This window comes from Catharus ustulatus, chromosome 21, assembly GCF_009819885.2.
Source record: "Catharus ustulatus isolate bCatUst1 chromosome 21, bCatUst1.pri.v2, whole genome shotgun sequence".
Taxonomy (NCBI): domain Eukaryota; kingdom Metazoa; phylum Chordata; class Aves; order Passeriformes; family Turdidae; genus Catharus; species Catharus ustulatus.
The window spans coordinates 2,363,940-2,387,095 of record NC_046241.1 but is presented as its reverse complement, the minus strand read 5'-3'; the positions used below and the strand labels follow the sequence as shown (position 1 = coordinate 2,387,095).

At 47.6% G+C, this 23,156-nt stretch overlaps 1 protein-coding gene across 19 annotated transcripts in view; it reads right to left on the bottom strand.

Moving 5' to 3' along the window:
• The window catches only part of CACNA1B (calcium voltage-gated channel subunit alpha1 B), a 292,874-nt gene that overhangs the window by 53,945 nt on the left and 215,773 nt on the right, over positions 1 to 23,156 (bottom strand). For 10 of the 19 annotated variants that reach the window (XM_033077555.2, XM_033077556.2, XM_033077554.2 and 7 more), the window contains 10 exons: positions 22,763 to 22,883; positions 18,852 to 18,981; positions 17,541 to 17,600; positions 16,680 to 16,786; positions 13,361 to 13,372; positions 8,105 to 8,201; positions 5,667 to 5,827; positions 3,652 to 3,789; positions 2,633 to 2,834; positions 386 to 550 (listed from right to left, as the gene is read on the bottom strand). In XM_033077555.2, coding sequence (XP_032933446.1) covers positions 386 to 550; positions 2,633 to 2,834; positions 3,652 to 3,789; positions 5,667 to 5,827; positions 8,105 to 8,201; positions 13,361 to 13,372; positions 16,680 to 16,786; positions 17,541 to 17,600; positions 18,852 to 18,981; positions 22,763 to 22,883 — 1,193 coding nt within the window. The remainder of the gene's footprint in view (positions 1 to 385; positions 551 to 2,632; positions 2,835 to 3,651; positions 3,790 to 5,666; positions 5,828 to 8,104; positions 8,202 to 13,360; positions 13,373 to 16,679; positions 16,787 to 17,540; positions 17,601 to 18,851; positions 18,982 to 22,762; positions 22,884 to 23,156) is intronic. The other 9 variants (XM_033077560.2, XM_033077565.2, XM_033077567.2 and 6 more) reach the window with 1 other exon arrangement.

The window sequence follows — 23,156 nt, the reverse complement described above, 5'->3', positions numbered from 1 at the left end:
CACCCTGTACCAGCCCTGCCCACCCTGCCAGGGAACAATTCCTGCCCAAGACCCCATCCAAACCTTCTCTGTTTCAGTTTGAATTTCCATGGCCTGACAGGACTTTGAGCAGCCCCACACCCTGCTCTGCAGCAGAAAGCCCAGGCTGAGCTGCAGATCAGGACCTGCAGGTCCCAGTTCCCATCCCATGTTCACACTCCAAAGGGGCTGAGCCCAACCACCCCTGGTGGGATCTCATCCCAGCTAATCCCCCTCCCTCAGGGGCCAAAGGAATCCCACCAGGCACCTGGGGAGTGGTGGCTGCTCTGCTGAGCACCCCAGCTCTGGTGAGAATCTCTCCAGCCAAAAAGCCCAAAATTCCACAATTCAGGAAGATCCCACTCACCTTCATCATGAGGACGATGGTGTTGAGAGCAATCATGACCATGATAAAATACTCAAAGGGAGGGGACACCACAAATTTCCACATCTTGTACTGGAAGGATTGCTTGTTCTGAGGCATGTAGCGGGTCAGGGGCTTGGCACTTATGGCAAAGTCTATGCAGGCTCTCTACAAAACAAAAAGGGGATGAAAAGATGCCAGAAAAGGGGCTGGAAGTCTTTATCCATCGGGATGTGGCTGGGAGAGTGAGCAGAGCATTCACACCCAGTGACTGTTCCTGTAAAATGCAGCACAGGATCCCCAAATCCTGATCAGTTTTCCTGGAATATTCACCCTATAACATCCCTATGCCCCTTACAGTCCTACCCCATTCCATTAGAGCCCAGCTCCTCCTAGGTCCTGATCCCTTCCAATTCCTCCTGATGGGCAATTGTAGGAACCAGAGGATTGCTAAAGATGTTATTTGTGGTTTTTGAAAAGTATTGTGGAACTCAGGTGTGTCCTCACACACAGCAACACCCAAACAGCTCAGCATGTTTCATAAAATGAGGACTGAATTCACCAATAAATTATCCACCAAAAGCACTGGGGGAACTCTCAGAGATCCCCTTCATTGGCTACTTTTGTTCACTTTCTTATGAATATAAAATGATGATAAAAATTGCTTTCTACGAGAGGTTTTGATTCTGGGGTGTTTTCTCATCTTCAATTTCCATAAGAATTGCAAGTCTGAAATCACTTTGTGCTCAGTTGGAAAACAACATGGGTAAAGCTCTTTAAATATTCTGCTTTATTTTGGACTTTTTGTTCATTTTGACAAACAAGGAACTTTTTAAAAATTGCTTAAAAATTCATCTCTTTTCATCAAAAATCAGATTCCAGTTTCAAAATATATGAAAAGAGATGGTTCTTCCAAAAGAGGTCACTGAGGCTGTGGGACCCCAGAGGAAGGATGCTGCAGATGCTAAAAATCTGCATGGATTGAGGAGGAAACTGGATACACCCATGGAAGGAAGATACACAGATGCCAGTAACTAAAGAAAAGCCAGCTCAGGAGATCCCTGAGTAAACAATGGTATTTTGGGGGGCATTAAAGAAAAGCCTCCCAGCTTCTTGCCCTGCTCTTACACCCTTCTCAAGGCATCTCCTTTCAGCTGCCAGGAGGAAAAACCCCAGCCAGGCACAGAACCAGCCTGGAGAGAGTTTTCCTCTGGGCAGCAACAGCAGCTGAACCTGTTTGGTTCCTGAGCTTTGGCCTCAAGGTTTGCCTCCTTCTACCCCTCCACACTTGAGCAAACATGAAACATTAATCTTAAAGAAATTAGGATTTTAGTTAAAAGTTAGAAGAAACTGGGCTTGAGATAGTTACCTGAAACTTCAATAATTGATTGCCTGTCAATTTATGTTTGCTGAGCTGTGCTTGCAATGGGAAAGGATGAAACTGGTAGTTAAGTCCAAAGAACACAAACAATTGCAACCAGAAACTCATTCTGTGCAAAACTGGAGTTGCCCAAAAGCCATTTGTATTGTCATTAATAGAAAAGGTCAGGGTGAGGAAGACTCACCTTACTTCCTCCTTCTAAGACCCCTCCCCACAAAAACGAGCCCAGACTTAATTCAAGAAGCCAACCACGCTGCTTAATTGCCATTCAAACTAAAAAGGAAGCAGGGATGGGAGGGGCTGGTGTTATGAATATGAATTTGTTTGAACCTTTTGTCAATAAATAGACTTTGTGACCACCTGTAATTTTGCAGTGTGTATTAGGGGTTACCCCAGCGCTGAATAAACATTCACTTTGTAACTTTATATTGTTAGAGAGTCTTTAGTGTTTCAGACATAAAATCACAGAATGGTTTGGGCTGGAAAGGACCTCAAAGCTCATCCAGTGCCACCCCTGCCATGGCAGGGACACCTCCCACTGTCCCAGGTCCAAGCCCCAGGGTCCAGCCTGGCCTTGGGCACTGCCAGGGATGCAGGGGCAGCCACAGCTGCTCTGGGCACCCTGTGCCAGGACAGATCCATCCTCACTCTGGTGTGCTCCAGGGGGTGTGTGACAGTGGCTCCCAACAGGAAGCACTTGGGGGCTCTCCCTGGTTTTGTTTTTCTGCAGAAGCTGAAACAGCCACACACCCTCCAATAACCACTGCTCTCCTTCCCCCCAGCACAGGGGGAATGGGGAGTGCCCTTCCACAGCATCCAGCTGCTCTGAGCCCCTGCAACACCAACTCAGAGTCAGAAGAGGTGGGTACCTCGTTCTTCTCGAGGCTGCACTCTGACATCACTTTATCTCCTTGCTCCTGGAAGGTGATGATGATTAACGCCACAAAGATGTTGACAAAGAAAAAAGGGAAGACAACAAAATACACCACGTAAAAGATGGACATTTCCATCCTGTAGCCAGGGCTGGGCCCCTGCTCCTCGTAGGTGGCATCCACTGAGTGCTTCAGCACACTGCAAGCAAATGCAAAGAGAGAGGAAAGGTCAACACAACCCCTGGAAGCACCCAGGACCCCCTGAGAATCACTCCCTGGCCTTCACTCACAGGCAGGGTTTCCCACATATGCTCAGGAAAAGCTTGCTCCCATCCCTGAGGGAAGAAGTTTTCCTGGAGGATACCTTTAGGGAAACCCTTGGTTCTCACCATTCTGCAGAATGGCAGATTTGCTGTGTCCAGATCCACTGATCCCCCCCTGGCCAAGGGCAGAGGATCCAGCTGGATCTGGCTTCTCTTCTCTGGTCAACAGGGATGGAGTAAGAGTGGGAAAAGAGAAGTGTTGATGACATCCAGCTAGGGGAACACAGTGAGGGACTGCAAAAGGGAGGCTGATGCTGTTTTTGTCTTTATTTTATGAAAGAGTTGAGAGTGGAGGCGGAGAAGCCCTGGCCACACACTGCACTCCACATGTGCCAAAATAAAGTCATGTGCTGAGCAGGAAATGTCATCTGGAGACTGACACACCCAGCAGACTTTCAGCAGAGCTCACAACACTTCTTCCCCTTCATTTCTTACATTTCCATTATCAATTTTACCCCTGAGAAAGGTGTGTGAATGCAGAAGTCTGAAGAGCTGAAAACTTTCTGAGCATCCCTGTGCGAGCTCAGAAGGGCACCAAGGAAAATGCAGAGCTCTGCCTGCTGGTTTGCCCCAGAACCACACAAAACCTGGCTGATAAAAGACTTTTCTCATTTCCCAGGTCCCCTGCTGTCCCTCAAGCTCTGGGGACCTGCTTTACCTGCACCATCAGCCCTGGCAGGGCCATGTACTCACGTTGGCCACCCTTCCCCTGTGGACACGGTGAAGAGCGTGAGCAGAGCCCAGAGCACGTTGTCGTAGTGGAACTCGTATTTTTTCCATTCCCTGGGCTGTGCCTCCACCTCATTTTTTTCATAATCGAGGTACTGACCCCTAGGAAAAAGAGATTCAGAGCCAATGAGAGAATTAAAGCAGATCAGGCATTTCTCAGCACTCAGGAGTATTGGAAAGCCCCAGCAGCACAGTCTGGACTGTGCTGTGGGTTAAGGACACAGGGACTCCCTCAAAGGCCATGACAGAAGTAAAGGCCTGTTTTTGAGCCAGTTTTAGCCATGGGAACTGGACCTGAGGTCTGAAAATGAAAGAGATTTTTATCAGGGCATTCATTAATTCATTAGGCAAAGCCAGCCATTAACATCGTGCCTGCCCCTCAATTGTCTGACCCCACAGAAAACTTCTGCTTGATGGGGAAGCATCTCTGGCTCCTGTTCCAGGGTTGGATGTAACTTCTAAATATGTCCCACTTTTAGGGGCCTGGCATGTGGAGAACCCTCTCCAACCTACCCTGTTCTGTAATTTCACATTCCTTTCCATAATTTATCTGCATTTTTCCAAGGAAGAACTGCAGGGAGAGCCCCCAGGATCCCAGCAGGGAAGTGCCCTGCAGGTGCCAGGCAGCAGGACAGGGATGGGCAGAGCAGGGCAGTGCTGAGGAGGTGCTTTGGGTGCCAAGAGAAAAGCTAATGAGATGCACATTGTGGAGTAACACACCTTGCCAGCCTGCTGGGAAGGACAAAAGGTGACAGGGCTTTTAAGATATTCACATCCTGTCCCTCTCATCACTAACAATTAGCTCTTTAATGTCCCACACTTCTGATTATTTATTCAGTGTGTTTTTCTAATTCACAGGAGCTCTAAGAATTGAGGTAACAGGTGGAAAGAGGAGTCACACTATCAAAACCCCTTCTCAAAAATCACACCCTGCTTCTTCCCAGGAAAGAAGCTGCCTCCCCTTATCCTGAAGATCAGAGCCAGGAATGAGACAGGAAAAGAAGTGAAAATTCATTCCAGAGTGCTGTGCTGAGTTATTGCTCTTATTTACAGGAGACTCTTCCCACTCAGCAAATCCCTGCCTTGGGGCCAGCCTGGGGAGCTGGGGGAGCTGGGGGCAGCTGCTCCCTGCCACATCCCCTGCTCCCTGCCACCTTCCCTGTCACCTTGCCTGCTCCCTGCCACCTTCCTTACTCCCTGTCACCTTCCCTGCTCCCTTCCACAGTCCCAGCTCCCTTCTACACTCCCTTCTTCCTGCCACCTTCCCTGCTCCCTGCCACATCCCCTTCTCCCTGCCACCTTCCCTGCTCCCTGCTGCTCCCTGCCACCTTCCCTGTCACCTTCTCTGCTCCCTGCCACCTTCCCTGCCACCTTCCCTGCTCCCTGCCACAGTCCCTGCTGCTCCCTGCCACATTCTCTGCTCCCTGCCACCTTCCCTGCTCCCTGCCACCTTCCCTGCTCCCTGCCACAATCTCTGCTGCTCCCTGCCACATCCCCTGCTCCCTGCCATAATTCCTGCTCCCTGCCACCTTCCCTGCTCCCTTGTTGTAACTCTATACCCTGATGCCTTAAGAATGGAATGTCCCTGCAACTCTCTAACTCTGTAACCCCTGTAAAACCTATGGACTGACCATCTGAAATCCTACTGGAAAGAAGCCAAGAAGTTCCCCCTCCCCTTTCCTGAGCCATAGAAAAACCCCAAACCCCTTTGTTTTGCTCTTTTTGTTCCCTGCCTTCCCCCATGGAAGCCACTCGAGTAATAAACTGAAGAAATCCAGAGAAAAGCCTCTAATATCTCATCTGTTCTACATGATAGCACCCCAGGCTAGCTCTGCAGAATATACAGAGAGCGAAACCAAACCTCAGAGTGTTGTATCACTCCCTATCACCTTCCTTGCTCCCTGCCACAATCCCTGCTCCCTGTCACCTTCCCTGCCACAATCCCTGCTCCCTGCCACCTGCCCTGCTCCCAGCTGTACCTGCAGTCCTTCTCCAGCTCCTTGGACTCGTCGGTGCAGTAGAAGAAGCGGCCCTTGAAGAGCTGCACGGCGATGACGGCGAAGATGAACATGAAGAGCATGTAAACGATGAGGATGTTGAGCACGTTCTTCAGGGAGTTCACCACGCAGTCAAAGACAGCCTGGGGGTGCAGGGGGACAAGCTCAAGGGGTGGGAAGAAAGGAAAAGTTCATCCAAAATCTTGGCATCACTGTTTAACACTCTGAGAAAGCAGAAGGGTTTGGAAGGGACCTTGAAGCTGATCTCATTCCCAGCTCCCACTGTCCCAGGCTGCTCCAGCCTGGCCTTGGGCACTGCCAGGGATCCAGAACAGCCACAGCTGCTCTGGGCACCCTGTGCCAGCCCTGCCCACCCTCCCAGCCAGCAATTCCTTCCCAATACCCCACCTAAATCTCTCTCATTTGGGATTCATTACCCATCTCATCACCCATGGATGCTTCGGTGGATTTTCACTTCCCAAACACTTCCCAAAGCTGTGAGAAATAACTCCAGCTCCCTTCACCTCCTGCTTTATCCACAACTTTGGCTGTGAATTTTCGGATGCTGCTCATAACATTTATAAAGACAATCACAGCTTGTCAAGACAATATTAGTCCTGAGCAAACATTTCATTATAAAATGAAAATTGCTCTTGTTTTGATTTTACTTCCAGTGGCTGGGTAAAAGCTGTTGGAATAATAAGGAAAAAAAATCAGAAACAAAACAACCAAATGCTTTGAATAAATATTTTTCTAAGGAGCTGTCTGTCAAAATGAGGAGTGACTAATGTAGTCAGCACTCCTGAACTCCCTGCACAGAATTCCTCAAATCCATTTCCTACCTGGCTATGAGGCCCTGACTCATTACAAGTCATTTGCAGTTTCATTTTAGTCAGAAGTTTGTCATAATACCAGAAATTGAGCAGTCCCTGCCCAAGCACAGGGTTTGTACAATCCTGCTGCTGTTCCTCTGAATGGAATCATTCACAGAACTACACTCCTGATGCAATTCAGGGATCCTGATGGAAATGCCTGTGACCAACCCAGAAATCCTGAAATCTCTGTGATCAGCCCAGAAATCCTGATGGAAATCTCTGTGATCAGCCCAGAAATCCTGATGGAAATCCTTGAGATCAGCCCAGAAATCCTGATGGAAATCTCTAATCAACTCAGGAATCCTGGTGGAAATCCCTGATCAGCCCAGAAATCCTGATGGAAATCTCTGTGATCAGCCCAGAAATCCTGATGGAAATGCCTGAGACCAACCCAGAAATTCTGATGGAAATGCCTGTGATCAGCCCAGAAATCCTGATGGAAATGCCTGAGACCAACCCAGAAATTCTGATGGAAATGCCTGTGATCAGCCCAGAAATCCTGATGGAAATCCCTGTGATCACCCCAGAAATCCTGATTGAAATCCCTGAGATCAGCCCAGAAAAATCCTGATGGAAATCCCTGAGACTAACCCAGAAACACTGATGGAAATCTCTGTGATCAGCCCAGAAATCCTGATAGAAATCTCTAATTGACCCAGAAATCCTGACAGAAATCTCAAATTAACCCAGAAATCCTGATGGAAATCCCTGTGATCAGCCCAGAAATCCTACATGAATTTTCTACAAGAAACATTAATTTTCTTTTCAGATAGATTTAGTGTGCATAGAACTAAAATTATTTAAGCATGAATGGTGGGCTCAGACAAAAGCAAATCTACAGAACAGCTGACCCTTATTTGGATGTGAAAACAGGAATTGTCAAACACATTTTCACCCTTCCAAAACATTCACTGCTTTTTCCTCAGCTCTCACAGAAAATAGAAGGTACTGAAGAGTCCCTAAACCTCAGAAATTATTGAGTTTTGTTAACTCCTTCCATTCTCTCTTTGCAGGGCCTCAAATTGTTGGTGTTGGATGAATAATCACAGGCATTAAATTGATTTTATTTTTTAGATCAGTGTTCTAGGGATAAACCCTTGAACTATGGATTCTTTAATAGAAAGATGAATAAATTAAAGCTTCTCCCACAGCAATGACAAATCTCTTTGGACAGCCCATGGAAAACCTTGCAATATTCATGTTAAATTCTCTAGGGAAAGCCCAACCCTCCCAACCCCATTTTCTCCTTTATCACATCAAAGAGCATCCCAATTATGAACTGTAATTAAATTTCTTTGTGCTTTTTTTTCTATTTGTAGAGGTTTTATTTTCATGTGGATTCACAAGAGTCCCTAACATTGTTTGCAAAAGCACCAAGTGCTTGATATTTACTCAACATCTGCCCAGCTGTGCTCATCTGGCAAAGAGATTCACTGCAATGAAATCAAAGCAACAGAAACAACTTGGATTAGGTGGAGTCCACCAGCTTCCTCTCAGATCAGCCAGAAACCTCCAGAGAAAGAAAAATTGGGGTTATTTTCTAACCTTCAGTTTTGGGAGCCGCTTTATGGTCTTCAGAGGCCTGAGCACACGCAGGACTCGCAGGGACTTGATGGTGTTGATGTCCTTGCCTTTGGTTCCTCTGCAGGGGAGAAAAGGGCACAAGAACAACAGAGGGAATCATTTGCTCCCCAGGTCACTCTCTGGGAGGTTTGTGGGTGTCCAGGGTGGCTTTGGTGGTGGAATTGTTTGGGTTTGGGGATGTTTTGTGTCCATCCTCACCAGGGCTGCAGGCAGGGTGAGCCAGCCTCACCTGGGATGTCCCAGCAGCACAGAGAAGGCTGGGGCAGGACAGGGTCCTGGCAGGGCTCAGCACAGTGCTTGGGGCAGGACAGGGTCCTGGCAGGGCTCAGCACGGGTCTGGCCAGGCTTTGTCACCTCCCAGCCGCTCCTGCCCCGTCTCCACAGCTGGACAACGCTCCCAGCCAGGGCAGCAGCACCAGGACAGGAGGCTCAGCTCCTCCAGCCCATTCCAACAGGAAAAGGGACAAAGCCACACCTGGCTCTTCTTCCCAGCTGCATGGGGCTGGGGGTATTCGTGGATGGAGCAGGGGGTGTTTGGTGTTTGGGTGTTTGTTCCAGGATGAGGCAGGGGGTGTTTAGGTGTTTGTATCTGGATGAGGTTGGGGTGTTTCTGGATGAGGTAGGGAGTGTTTGGGTGTTTGGGTGTTTGTTCCAGGATGAGGCAGGGGTGTTTCAGTGTTTGTCCCTGGATGAGGCAGGGGGTGTTTGGGTGTTTGTTTCTGGATGAAGTTAGTGTGGTTTTGGATGAGGCAGGGGGTGTTTGGGTGTTTGTTCCAGGATAAGGCAGGGGTGTTTCTCCATGCACTTCTCTGGCAGGAACATTGTGCCAAGAGGGTTTGGGAGTTTTCCTGGTGAGGGACAGAGCTCTCCTGGAGGTCAGAGCCTGTTCCCTCATTCCCTCATGTGGAGGACATGCCACCAATCCCATGCAGGAACATGTAATATGGCAATATATTACATGCCTGGAACAGTGCTGGGCCAGCTCCCCCCTCAGGCATGCAGGTGCTGTCAGTCACAGCTGGGTTTAGGTTTTGTTAAAACCGAGTGCAAGGCTCGAGAATGTTCCTCTTGTTAACATCAAGAGGGGGTTTAGGGGAAGGACAGAGCTCCTTTCCTCGTGCACTTCCAAAATAAAGAAACAAAAGAAGACAACAGGTACATCTTCTTCCAACCCACAGCAAAACAACAACATTCCCTTCGCTTCACATGGAGTGGAGGATGGGATGGAAATCTGGAACAGAGTTTTGTTCATGGCTGGAGGTTTGGCTCTGTGCTGAGGGAACACAGGTGGGGATGAAGATGCTGACACACCTATGCTGTGCTCCCCAGCCTGCTGAACATTCCTCTTCCCCAAGAGGGAAATAATGGAAGCACCAGAGAGCCGAGAGCCCCCGGAGGTTTGTGAAGGATGCAAAGCCCTGCCCTACACCCTGTGCTGGGGAAGCAGCACCAGGAGCGGGGGAAAGCACCCAGGTTTGTGGCTCAGCCCTGGAAAGGGCCTTTTTGCAAATCCATGCACTTCCAAAGGATGAAGGACTCACTCCTAACCCTGCACTACTCAATGGCAATGCCGGGCAGGAATCTCCACCCCAAACCCACATTCCTGCCTCAGCTCAGTCCCTGTCCCATCACCAGGCATTGCAGTTGTCTGGAAATGCAGAAACAGGGACACAGGAATTTTTGGAGGGCTGTGGGGTGGATCTCAGGGATGTATAACTCGAGGAGAAATTTCCTTTCCACAAGATTTAGTGGAAGTTGAGGAAGGCGGGAACAGGACAGACAGGTCCCTGACCTCTCCCTCTCTCATCCTTCAGGGCTGTTTTAGGGCCATTTAAATCCATCCCAAGCAGACCCTGACATGGCTCTAAATCCAGGCACTTGATTTACTCCCAGAGCTACAGGACTAATTTAAAGCCACAAAATAACTATTAAATATTTTTTAAAATAATATTTGATTCTGATTAGAGGCCTTTAATCTACTCTAGATGAATCAGGCAGTGCCAGCAGAGCTTTTAGTGTCTTTCTTGTCAGGTTTTAGCAGAGCTGAAGGTCTGGCCTAGGCTTGGCTTTGCAGATTTGCTTTCAGCTGTGTCCCTGCCATGGTCACCTGAGTGTCACCAGAGCCAGCAGCTGAGCTGGAGCTCCCCAGTGTGACTCCCAGCAGAACAGCTTGTTCAGCCTCTCCAGGAGGGTGGGAATGGCAGCAGGGAAGCAAAAGGGGAAATGGGTCATGGCCAAGGAGATGCCACAGCAGATCCCACCCGTTCCAGGGCTGGTGGCCACCCCACCCCTGAGCTGGCCCCTCTGCTCCCTGCTCCTCTGCTCTGCCAGGCCCAGCAAACCCCTACCCTGCTGCTGAGGAAAGCCAGGGAAGCGTGGCACTGGGGAGGAGGGAAGGGGACACTCTTTGGGCCATGTGGCTGTGGCAGCAGGACAGGGCAGGGGGGTGGGACACGGGGACACCGAGCCCAGAGCTCTGTCCCCACCACAGCCACACCTGTGCTGTGCACATCAGAGCCCAGCCCAGCAAAGCTCAGCTCTGCTCTGTCCCCAGGCACAGCCACACCTGTGCTGTGCTCATCAGAGCCCAGCCCAGCAAGGCTCAGCTCAGCTCTGCTCTGTCGTCACCACAACCACACCTGTGCTGTGCACATCAGACCCAGCCCAGCAAAGCTCAGCTCTGTTCTGTCCCCACCACAGCCACACCTGTGCTGTGCACATCAGACCCAGCCCAGCAAAGCTCAGCTCTGCTCTGTCCCAGCCACAGCCACGCCTGTGCTGTGCACATCAGAGCCCAGCCCAGCAAAGCTCAGCTCAGCAAAGCTCAGCTCTGCTCTGTTCTGTCCCCACCACAGCCACACCTGTGCTGTGCACATCAGACCCAGCCCAGCCCAGCCCAGCCCAGCCCAGCAAAGCTCAGCTCTGCTCTGTCCTCACCACAGCCACACCTGTGCTGTGCACATCAGAGCCCAGCCCAGCAAAGCTCAGCTCTGCTCTGTCCCCACCACAGCCACACCTGTGCTGTGCACATCAGAGCCCAGCCCAGCCCAGCCCAGCAAAGCTCAGCTCTGCTCTGTCCCCACCACAGCCACACCTGTGCTGTGCACATCAGACCCAGCCCAGCAAAGCTCAGCTCTGCTCTGTCCCCACCACAGCCACACCTGTGCTGTGTGCATCAGAGCCCAGCCCAGCAGAGCCCAGCCCAGCCAAGCTCAGCTCTGCCCTCCTGGGCTCACTCAGAGCCCCAGAACATTCCCATGGTGCTTCCCCTGCTCCCCATTCCACGCTGCTATTGTTCCAATTAACAACTGCACTAACGAGGCCCTGTGCCAGAACAGAGACACTGCCCTGCTCTGCTCTCCCTCCACGCCTGAAGCAAGAGTTTCTGTGGAATTAACATTTCCAGGAAGGTTAAAGAGACGTGGGGCAGAGCAAACCCTCGCTGCTGCATTCCCTGGACGGGAGAGGCGCGGATGAGTGAGCTCAGAGGTGGAGCAGACAGCTCCAGTCACACACAATTCCTTCTGCCTCACCAGAGGACACTAAGAGGAGCTGACTGATTCTTTCCCATGCAGGCACTTAAGCAAATAAAGAGCGTGAGCCAATTAAATCTTAATGGGATTTATGCTCTGAGCCATATAGAGAATGCTGGGGAAAATAAAAACCTCCCGTTCCCTGTCACAGTAAGGGCCCTGCTATAGGAAAAGCTTTTCCTGGTGCTCTGACCTAGAGTGATGCAAAATGCATTTTAATTAAAAGGATTCTCTGCAACTCTTCTGTCAAATAAAACCCTAAGGGCTGGGTTTGGGTGTTTTTAAAAACCCTCTCTGCCAATATTGGGGTTTTTTCACTGCTTTCATACAAAGCCAGATGTCCAAGAAAATAAAAGGTCCAGATGGAGCTGGGATTTAGTGAAAAGGTGTAGCCAAGCACACATCTGACCTGGATATTCCTCACGACAAAAACAAATTGCCATGGAAGGACAAGGTTTTAATTGACTGCAGAATAACAACTGCAACATTCAGGAGAGCTGAATCTTGAATAAGAGCTAAAGAGGAGCAGAGGATAATGGCAGACAGCAAAAATAAAGAATCAAAAAAAAAGAAGATAAAAAAGAAGAAAAAAAAGAGAATAGCACCAAAAAGATTGCATTAGATCAATGATGGGTGCATTAGGCCAGTGCTGTTTTGTTGTTATTTTCTGTGTCAGTTTGCTGCCTGTTTATCTAAAACATTAAGATATTTTAAAGGAGCTTTGCAGAGCCTTTTCTCCCTTTAATAAATGAAAGAACCTTTAAAAATTTAGTGGTTCTTTCAAATGGAGGCTGCTTGTTGCTGCTGCCAGCAGCTCTGATTTCAGGTGACATGGACCTCTCAGAGTCAGGGCATCAAAAATTCAGGGTGAGGTGGAGCCTCTGCCTTCTGTGATTGCCTGGAATCCTCCTGGCAGAGTGAATTCCTCCCTGGAAGAGTAAATGAGGTCACCCCACCCTCCCAAGCACAAAGCCACCTTCCTCCTGCCCTAAATCCTCTGATTTCCTAGAGAGAAGAAAGAACCAAGTGCCAAATTTCCTGGACCACATCAAAAGCTTTTCTTGGCATCCTTTTTGCTTGGAGGATCCCCCTGGAGCTCCTGGGATGTGGGGACAGAGGACACTGCTCTGCCTCCCACCCTGCCCCTGCACTGACAGCAAAACTGCCACTTGCACAGGGTTAAATGCAATTTTCAGAACGTCCTTATTCACAAATCACCCCTGCAAAAGCTCCGTGAGCTCTGCTTTCATGGCAGAGACTTTCCCCAGGGTCAGAGCCTCGATCCCAGCTGGGTCCTGCATTAGTCCTGGAGCTTCCAGATTGACTGTTCAGAGGTGAAATCCTCTAAAAGAGACTCAAACTGCTTCTTTAAACCTGGCTATTGAGATTTTCATGAATTGTACCTCACCCATCAGTGCCCACTGAGTCAAATCTTTTTGGTACAGATCTATCTCCATGTGGTTTTTGACTCTGGCTTGGATTTCTAGTCTGTTCCTATCTCTGCTGAAGGAAAATCAGGATGGATGAGGAAAAATAATACATTTCACTGGATAATGAGCAGTAAAGGGACAGGGGGTCGATGTGATGGGTGGAACATGGCTGGGTTGTCTCCACAGTGGCAAAGTGTGTGGACACAAGTTGGACAGGCAAAACAGAGCAGCAAGAGACAGGAAGAACATATTACCCCATGAAACTCCTAGAGAGAGATTCCAGCGAGGAGAAGACAAAGAAAGAGCAGAGTCAATGACAAACAGAAACATCAGAGAGACCCCCCAGCCCCAGCTCCCACCAACTGCTCAGGGGAGGGAAGGGACAGAAATCCCATCCCTGCTGGATCACACCACAAACACCTGCACAGCTCTCTGCTCTCCCCCTTGGGAGGCACAACCTCAACTATTTGGTTTTTTTTCCAAGAGGATCCCAAAATTCTGGGCATCTCAGCCACCTCTCCTGTATTCCAAATTTTTCCAGGCCAAATCTTTGCTCTTCCTCCCAAGTACATTTTGCACCTGGGGCTGAGAGTTTCCACGGGTTTTGTGTGCTCCCATTTCCCTAAGGGCTCAAACGTGTCTGGATGTTTGTGGCATGTTTATCTCCAGAAAAAGAAAGGGATTTCTCTTTGAAATGCTTTGCTAAATGGAAAACATTAGTTTATTATTATCATAATCATATTGTTCCCAGCATCACTCCAGGGGTGTTGTTTGAAATTTATCTTTTATTTTTTCTAACCACAGAGCTGCTTCTAAAGAGCTGCAGACAGAAAGAAAACCCGTAGCTGCTTTGAGAGCTGGATTTTATCAATCTTGTACTTGACTGATACCATCTCCAATGCTTAAATTAGCACAGGCTGCTGCAATATTCCAGATGGGAGCTCTGTTATTCCCAGGTTTTTAGGGATGGGTTAATTCAGCAAGAACCTGGTTCACACCACCTTCAGTGGACAGTGAGGAGGCCAAAGCCTGAATTAAATCCCACCTTGCACGTGACAGGGCTGAGTTCTTGCAAACCAAGTGGTGACACCGCATTAAATCCCATTTTCAGTGACACTGAGGGATGTGGGATTTGCTGGAAAAATCCAACTGATTAAACAATAGAGAGCCTCCAGAAGCTCCTTTTTGTGATTATCAACATTCAGCTGGCTCTGGGTGTCCACCTGGTTTAACCAAACCAGGAGCTGGGCCTAAGTCACAGCTGTGCCCTGTCAGGATTCAGAACTGGAAGAGGGAAAAGTCCTTTCCTGGGAACACCTGATTTTCCAGGCAGGCTGCAGGCATTCCCTGGCTTGGATGTTGCCTACAGGAACAGGGATGGGGAGCAGGGCTTACAGAAAGCACAAAAATCACAGAAGAAATTCAAATTTTCCCGAGTCTCACAAATAAGCTTGTCTGACTTTAATCTGGGAGACAGGAACTAGGCAGGGTTTATGCAGCCCTGGCTGTAAAACCCTGCTCAAGACTCACTCCCAGTGGAAAATAAAAGCAGCTTGGGGCACCTATTATAAAGCTCAGGCAGGGGATGTAGAAGTAATTTATTTAAAGGCTGATGAGGTGCTGTTAGATATTCATGGCCCAACATCAGCAATGGAAGAAAACCTGAGCATGAAAAGCCTCAGAAAGATTAAAAATTATTCATTTTAATGCATAACTCAAGCAAGGAAAATCTCCCTCAGAAGAAAATCGTGTTCAAAGAAAAGATGTTTTAAAGGCAGAGCCTGAGGTTTGTTCTCACAGCACAGGGAGCTGCTCTGAAGGGCTCCCAAAATTCCCCTTCTCCCATCAGGCTTTGAATTCCTGATGGAAAAGGGAAAATCTCATGGAACCCCAGACTTTGGGTTATGTTGTTTTTTGTAATTATTTTACATCTCTACCTCTCTTCAATTCAGAGGAGCTTTGTTAAATTCTGATGTTGCTACATGGCTTTTTAAAGTTAATTTTTCTATTAACTCAGTCTGGCTTAAGTCAATCTAGTTCTGAAAGGTATTTAATGTGCAGGGAAATAAAACTCCACACACATCTAGTCAAGCTTTAAAAGCAGCCTGGTTTTGGGTATTAAATTTTAGGTTAGCAGGACATTCACCAAGACAATTTTGCTTAGGACAGAGCAGTCAGCTCCTCCAAAAATCTGATTTTTAACGAGGGACAAAATGTTTCAAGAGGGGAGGGCAGCATCCCTTAGAAAACATTATGCTGGATTTGATTTTCTCCAGGACCTAACTAAACTGGTGAAGGATCAGGCACTGCCCAGATCTCAATATCCCCAAAAATCACACCTAAAACATCAACCCTGCCCATCCACTTTTTGGTCAATTTAACTCAGAGGGTTTATTTGTATTCAGCATTTGCACTGAAGAAAAGCAGATCTAAACCACAAATCTCCCAGCCTCGATGTGACAGGGATTTTGACAGCTCAGAAAACCAAGAACATTTTCCCAGAAAGGCAACATTTCAACATTTTGTGCTTTCTTTCTTTTTTTTTGTGCAGAATTGAGGGAGGAGCAGGGATTTACCTGTGTTAAATAAATTCCTAAAGCAGCCCAGCCACGCTCCACGGCTCCCTGACAAAGGTGGATGCTTTTCTCATTAACGAGCCAAACGCTGCTAATTCTCATTAGCAAGCGAAACAATTTCCTCTGCTCTAATCATCGTGTCTCCAAACCTGAGTGGGGGCTGCTGAACATTCCCCTAATTGCTCGGGGCTAATTTAGCAGGGGATTAAACTGCTCATGTCCTGCTGCCTGTTTCCAGGTCTCTCCTATTGTTTCTCAGGAAAGGATTTGCAAACAACAATCTGAGTGGAAAATTTCTTTCCGTTCTCCAGCTCGGCTCCTGAAGGTTGGAAGGATCAGCATCGCTCTTCCTCTGGTTGTTTCCAAGAAAAAAGGCTCAAATGAGAAGCTAATCTTATTTTTTAAAGTTATTTCTCCTATTCTCTCTATTGTTCGTTGCTCAAAATCCTCCCTGACATGAAAGAAGAGGGTGGGTATTATTTAAAGGCATAAATACAGAGCTGGGTTTGAGGCAGGGAGCACTAACAGTGAAACTCGGTGGAAATACAGAGAGAGGAGAGAAAAGGAGAGAAATAGCAAAGGTTTGTGAAGCAGAAATATCCAAACTTTGGAAATAAGGGTTTGCCAAGAGTTCACAGAGTTATCAGCTGATTTCTTGAACTGTTTTTTTCAAAATGAGAGCAATTGTCACAACCTGACTGGAGACACTGGAGTGCCACAAAGTGTGGGAGCTCCTGGAAAGAACCTGGCCAGAGAGGCACAGAAATCTGGGTCTGGATGAGCAGAGATGGGCTCAGCCTAAAGCTGGCAGGATTTGCACCAGATCCCACCACTCAAATTTCGTTGGGTTTATTCTTTCCTCCCTACAAAGAGCAGGAACTGAACATTTCACTGAGAATTGGAGCCACAAGCACTGCACAGCCAGCGTCCCTGTGCCAGGGCTCTGCCCCCTCTCCCCTCTTCCCTGGGTTTGGGGGGACAAGGAAAATGAACTTACGAGAAGGCAAAGGCCACCAAGGCCCCACTGACCACAATGAAGTCCAGAATATTCCACAGGTCACGGAAATAGGAGCCAGGGTGCAGCAGCAGCCCCAAGTCAATCATCTGCAGAGAAAACCCAGGAAAAGGAAGAGTTTCAATAAAACATGGCCCAAATGCACCCTGCTAAAGGGCAGGAGAAGGTTCTGGATCAAAGGACACAAATTGCTGACATGCTCAGCCAAGCTGCTCCTCTGTAACAGGCAGGAAAACTCTCCCAGAAATGAAGCTCAAATCAATAAACCACAACCCAAAGCTGTAGAAACAAGAGCTCTCACTGCTCCCTAGGATTTTTTGTACACACATGCATTAACCCTGGTTTTACTCTGCACCTCTTCTGCATCTTGCTCTGACAGGAAAACCCAGCTCCTGCCTTACCCCAGCACTGAATCCTCACTTTATGGAATTGCTCTCTGGGAAGTTTCTAGAAGCCCTGGCAAAACCTGTCACCCTGCTCAGTAAAAAGATAATTCTCAGCTTTTTGAAATGTGCCAAACCAAGAATCAGCTGTTGTTAATATTCCTGCTCAGTGCCAAAGGAAAAGAGAAGAATCAGGAGTGTCTCAGGAAGGTCTGGCAGCTCCTGTTGTCTTCCCAGTTCTTATCCTCTTAAACAGCTACAGCTCCTAAAGATATCCTGATTTTCCTGCATAAAATATGAGATTAAGGAAGCCAGGAGAGCTGCTGCCTCTGATTGTGAGAGCTGTTCCCAAGGTAGAGCTCCCCATCCTTCCCTCCTGTGTCCTGCCCCACCCCCTTCTCCAGCTTCTCACAAATAAATCTGAAAGAGGAGGTGAATCTCTGCTTGGAGGAGTTCTTACCTTGATCACCATCTCAAAGGTGAAGACTCCTGTAAATATATAATCCAGGTATTTCAGGGCCTAGGTGGGAAAGGGAAATGTGTGTTAGGGAAAGCCACACACTGAAATAACCTGCACAGGAGCAAGGAGTAAAATATCAAATCCAGCAATGGTCTGTGTGCTGGGATGGACAAAAACCAGCTGCTGAGAGAGTTTCAGCTAATTTAGGCACAAACCTGAATCATCTGATTTAAAGCAGCATTTTCCCAGTCCTTGCCATACTGCACCTGCATTTCTGGCAGGTTTCCCAAGGCAAAAGGGGGATTTCAAACTGAAATGTTTGAGCATCCTTCCCTCAGGAGTTCCTCCAGCAGCCTTTCCCCCTGCAGAATGGGCTGCCAGCTTTGCCACACAACCCCTGATCTCCAAGCTCTCCAACTCAGATGTGGCTGAAGCAGAGAAAGGGACAGGAATTTGAGCATTTTTGATAGGGAAATAAAGATAATTGGAGTATGTGTAGCGGTTTTAGTTTGCTAATTTGAAATTTTCTTGTTGTGAGAGAGGATTAGGAGGAAGGTAAAATAGGCTTAACTTTAAATGGTACAAAGAGAAACTTCATTACTAGAAATTATAAGAAAAAAGTTTAGAATAAAACTTTAGACTACCTTTTTTTTTTTTTCTTTACACACTTTTTTCCCACTGAAAACAATTCAGTCAGTTTACCATTTTAAAAATAGTTGTTCACTAATTTACTTGGGAGAGGAGACTTCCTTTTTTTGTCCATGGAGATTTTTCTACAAGAAACAGTTTTGTTGTGGCTTTGATGTTATAGTGATCAGGCCAGGAGAATGGAAATTTGATTACTATGTAAAAACACATTCTTTAACTGACACGTTTTTTATAACTACTATTGAGAACTATATCAACTTATGAGACACACTTCAAGGACTATAATAGTTTAAACAAAAGTTTATCTTTGGAAACAAAGGGGTTTTTTCTTTTTCTTTCTTTCTTGGAGAGCAGCAGGGATGTCCTAACTATTTAAACATAGGGGATCACAGTAATTTAATATCTGTTTAATGCTTCTGCTCATATCTACAGTCAGAACAGTCATATGTACCTTACCATATTTTTATGTGCTATAGGGAAACATGTCCTGGCCAGGTAGAAGGGAGACTGCCCAGGTCTCAGCAGGTAAAACTTTGAGGAAAGCTTTCCAAGGCAGCAGCGTTCCCAAAGGCAGCCCTGCCCCTGCCCTGCCAGCACAGTGCGCTACCCTGCCGAGACAGGAGGGGAAAACCCCAAATTGTGGCAGCTCTGGGTGGCACTCACATCATTCCTGGGAGACTCAGCTTGCACAGGGTCCTCTGCAGCCAGGGCGATGCTGCTGAGGGCGATGACGATCAGGATCACCATCTCAAAGTAGCGCAGGTTGACGATGTAATGGAACAGGCGCCGGATCCTGCGGGGACACGAGCACAGGGAGGGCTCAGGGAGGGGGCAAAGCTTCCACAAAGCCAGCAGGAGCAGCATCTCTGGCATTCCTGCTGCAAGAATTACTCATATCACATCACATCATACCACATCAAATATAACATAACACATAACATACACATAACATAACTGTCTTGGGTTACAATAGAGTGTGATAAAAGGTATCTGTTCTATCACCATCTGCTGAGGGTGGGGGCAGTGATCCTGATCTCCATGGGAGATATTCTGCTGATGGGCCATCCATTGAAACCAGGCAGGGCATTGTTCTTTATCTTTTCACAACCCATCCTTCCTCCAGCCAGTCATTTTCTGCTAATGGCCATTGAGTCCCACTGTGTGACTGATAAAATTACTGCATCCCATTGGGAGTTGCTCCAGCCAGGGGGAAGAGCCCAACATTTCTTACCAAGATAAAAACAGAGGTTTTGGGACACTAAGGGAGCCCCTTTCTCCACTGGACTCCAGAGGAAAACCGGATTTCTCCACATCCCCACTGGAGCTCCGGAGGGAAACTGCAGCTTGTACAGGAGCACTGCTCCAACTGAGCCACATCTGTCACTGCAGGAGGATGCAGCCACCATGGGATGGGACTGCTGCCAACACCCTGCCTGACGGGTGTCAGGTTGTACTCTGACTGTGTCAGGGTTTGGGGTTTGTTCTTTGTAGTTCTGTATTTCTATTTTAATTTCCCTAGTAAAGAACTGTTATTCCTAATTCCCACATCTTTGCCTGAGAGCCCCTTGATTTCAAAATGATAATAATTTGGAGGGAGGGGGTTTACATTCTCCATTTCAAAGAGAAGCTCCTGCCTTTCTTGCAGACACCTGTCCTCCAAACTAAGACAATAACGTAACACATAACACAATATAACACAACATCTTTATATAGATTTATATCTTATATATTTATTTATATTAATATTAAAAATATATTTAATTCATTTATTATATGAGAAGAGAATTCAAAAACAGGACTTGAATTTCAGTTTGCAGCAGATCTCTGGGAGTTAACATTAAGGGAGTTCAACATCTCTGCACTTCTCTCTACCCCCTCTGCAAAGCAACAACATCCATTCATCTCTTTATCTATTTATCTCCCTATCTATTTATTTCTCTATTTATCTCTCTACCCATCTGTCACAAGAGCACTGAGAGCTTTCAAGCATCCACACTCAATTCTACAAATTCTGTTTATGGCACTCCCCCGTCCTTCTCCCTCTGAACTGCCAGGTTCATGCCCTGGGAGTTCAAAACAAGGTTTGAAATCTTTTTAATGTCAACTAATCCCTTTAAAATGTTGATACTCAGCTGAATCTGCATTTGTGGCTCTCCACCAGTCTCTCTCTGCCTGCACTTTACTCCAACTCACACTTTACAGCACAGATACTTTACAGGAATAGATTTGATTACTTCCACCTAATCTTTTTATTGATGAATTGTGTCTGTGGAAAGTGGTAAATGCTCCCATTTCTAAGCAATCCAAAACTCTTCACAAATTGCAGCTAATAATTCCTTCTGACCACAATTCCCAAATCCTTAACTGCACACAGAGCTCTGCATTTGCACCACATTTGTCAGCTGAATAAAGGACTTAGCCCAAGAATCAAATTATAGATTTAACTCGCCAACAACTTTGTTATCTAAGAATGTATTTCAGCTCCTCTATCCCATTTTCTCTTGAGCAAATATCTGAACAGTGAGAATTAAAGTCTATTTTTCACATCTACTTACATACTCCTTTTCTTTGGCTTGCTAATGGATTCAGAGTGGAAAAGAGCTACAAATACCAAGGAAGCGAATTTGATAGAAAATAACCTGGAGAAAAGTGCTTTTGTGGACCCCTTAACTGTGGTTTTCAATCTGCCAGGAGAAGATGATCATCTCCGTGCTCCCAGAAGCCACAGAAGTGAAAGGCAACGTTTCCAGGAACATTTGTAGCCACAATTCCTGCATCAAACTCAATTCATCAAAGCACTAACAGGCCCCTATTTTTAGCTGCTCATCATTCATAACCAGCAGTGAGATGTGGGAGCATTTGGGAACTGCCAGAGGGGCTTGAGAAATCACAGCCCTGTGTGCTCTGGGAGGGTGGTGGCACTTGGGAAAAAAAGGGAATTTATTTCTGCTTCCCTGAACTGCTTTCCCCTCTGGCAGCACCCGGGTCATGGATCCCCAGCAGGGTTTGGAAGGAGATGGCAGCACTGGAGTGGGGAGCAGCTCTGAGCCCAAAAAAAGCTCTCTGGAGGAGCAGCCAGAACACCTGGGGGCATGCAGCTGGCTCTGCACCTTGCCCAGAGGAGGAAAAACAAGCTGCTGACATTCCTGGAGTTTGGGCTTTATCTTGTTACTCCCCCTTGGCTTGCTTGGAACACATTTTTTCTCCCAGTGAACTTTGTTTTTCCAATGGTTTTTCAGCACAGCTTTTCTTTCTGGGGGGAGTGTAAGCTGGAGGGAGCTGAAAGAACCCCAAGATCCTGGACTCTGAGGCTCAGAAGGTCCTAACTGGGATGAGGGGAGAGAGAAGCAGCAGCCATGGGAAACAAGGAAATTTTGCTGCTTCTCTGCCTGCCCAGCCCAGCCCTCAGCTCAGAGCCCCTGGGCTCAGCACCTCTCACTCCCCACCCAGTGATGCTGCCTTGGCAGATCTTTCCCAGCTCATTTTTGGTGGTCACTTCACAGCAAAAAGACCAAATATTAGGGAAATACCACCTCCTTATCCATCCAGACAGAGGCCTAACTCCATAAACCTGATTTGGCTCCCCAGGTCCCGGTCCCAAGGCTGCCAGAGCTCCAGCAGCATTTGGACAACCTGGGATGCCCAGGGTGGCACTGTTGGGGTTCTGAGCAGGGCCAGGAGCCAGATCAGTGATCCTGGTGGGTCCCTCCCAGCTCAGGGATTCTGGGATGCTGTTCAGCCTGCCCAAGGATGGGGTGCTTCCACCACAGGGGTTTTTGGGTGTCAAATCTGAGAACTCAGAGCCTGTTTTGTTCCATACTGCACAGGATGTCACAGTCCCCAGCAGCAGCAGGAGAACTCATCCTTCTCTTCAATCCAGCTGCCAAAGAAGGGCCTGAGCTCACCTTTGGTATCTGGGCAGGGAGAAATTCTGACATGAACAAGTTTATCTGAGCCAGAGAGAAACCTCTGCTCCAAGGGGATCTCCACAAGTCCAAACACCCTCCCTTAAAACACTTAAAATGACTCCCAGCCCTTCATGTCACAATAATTCCAGCCCCTCTCCCCGCTGGTCCTGCAGCCCTCAGAGGAACAGATTCAGAATTTCCAGGCTTTGAGTCCAAAGCTGCCCAGGAGGCAGCGCTGCCTGAAGGGGAAAAAATGCCCCAATCCCAGCAGATCCCACAGGCTGCACTCCCAGCCTTGGCAAATAAAAACACTCAGGTTTTCCCAGAAGTTCAAAGTTCACAGTATGGAAAGAAGAGGAATCCAGCTGAGGAACCTGCAGCAATTTGCTGGTATCCAAATAGTCCTCAACCTGTTATTCCTGATAAAACCTTTTCCCAACTGAACCTGTACTCCCACTTTTTGGGATCTACATCAGCAGTGTCTGCCTAAAGCATTTTCTTTTCCACATCCTTATAATTTATACCCCAGGAAAACCCACAGAACAACAGCATCTAGCCCAAAGAAATAAGCTTTTATTTCATATCCCAGTGTGTTTTCAGAGATGAAAATCCCACTCAGCCATTGCTTTGAAGCACCTGGAAGCAGCAGGTGTCAGAGGAACTTACGGATTGGTGGGGCTGAGGATGAACATGGAGCTGTAAGGCAGGATTGGTTTGGGCCCGTTTTTCGTCAGGTCATCCACATCTTTCTTCTCCTCTGTTTTGCTTTCAAACTCCACATTGTTCACTGGAAAATTCAGGGAGAACACAAAGGAGAGGGTTAAAATGGATTGACAGGCTGGAACAGCTGGAAAGGCAAACAGTGCAGCTGGGAGAGCAGCCAGCCTTCGGAAGTGCTGATTACACGGGATGAACAATCACTGCATCATTATCGGCACTGAGGCAGCTCTGCCCCGCCACTGCTGACGAGCCACGGAGCAGGAACAGCCAGGAAATGAAACCATGAGCTGATTGATCCCAGAGCTGCCAAACTGGGGCTGCAAATCCCACCCCAAGGAGC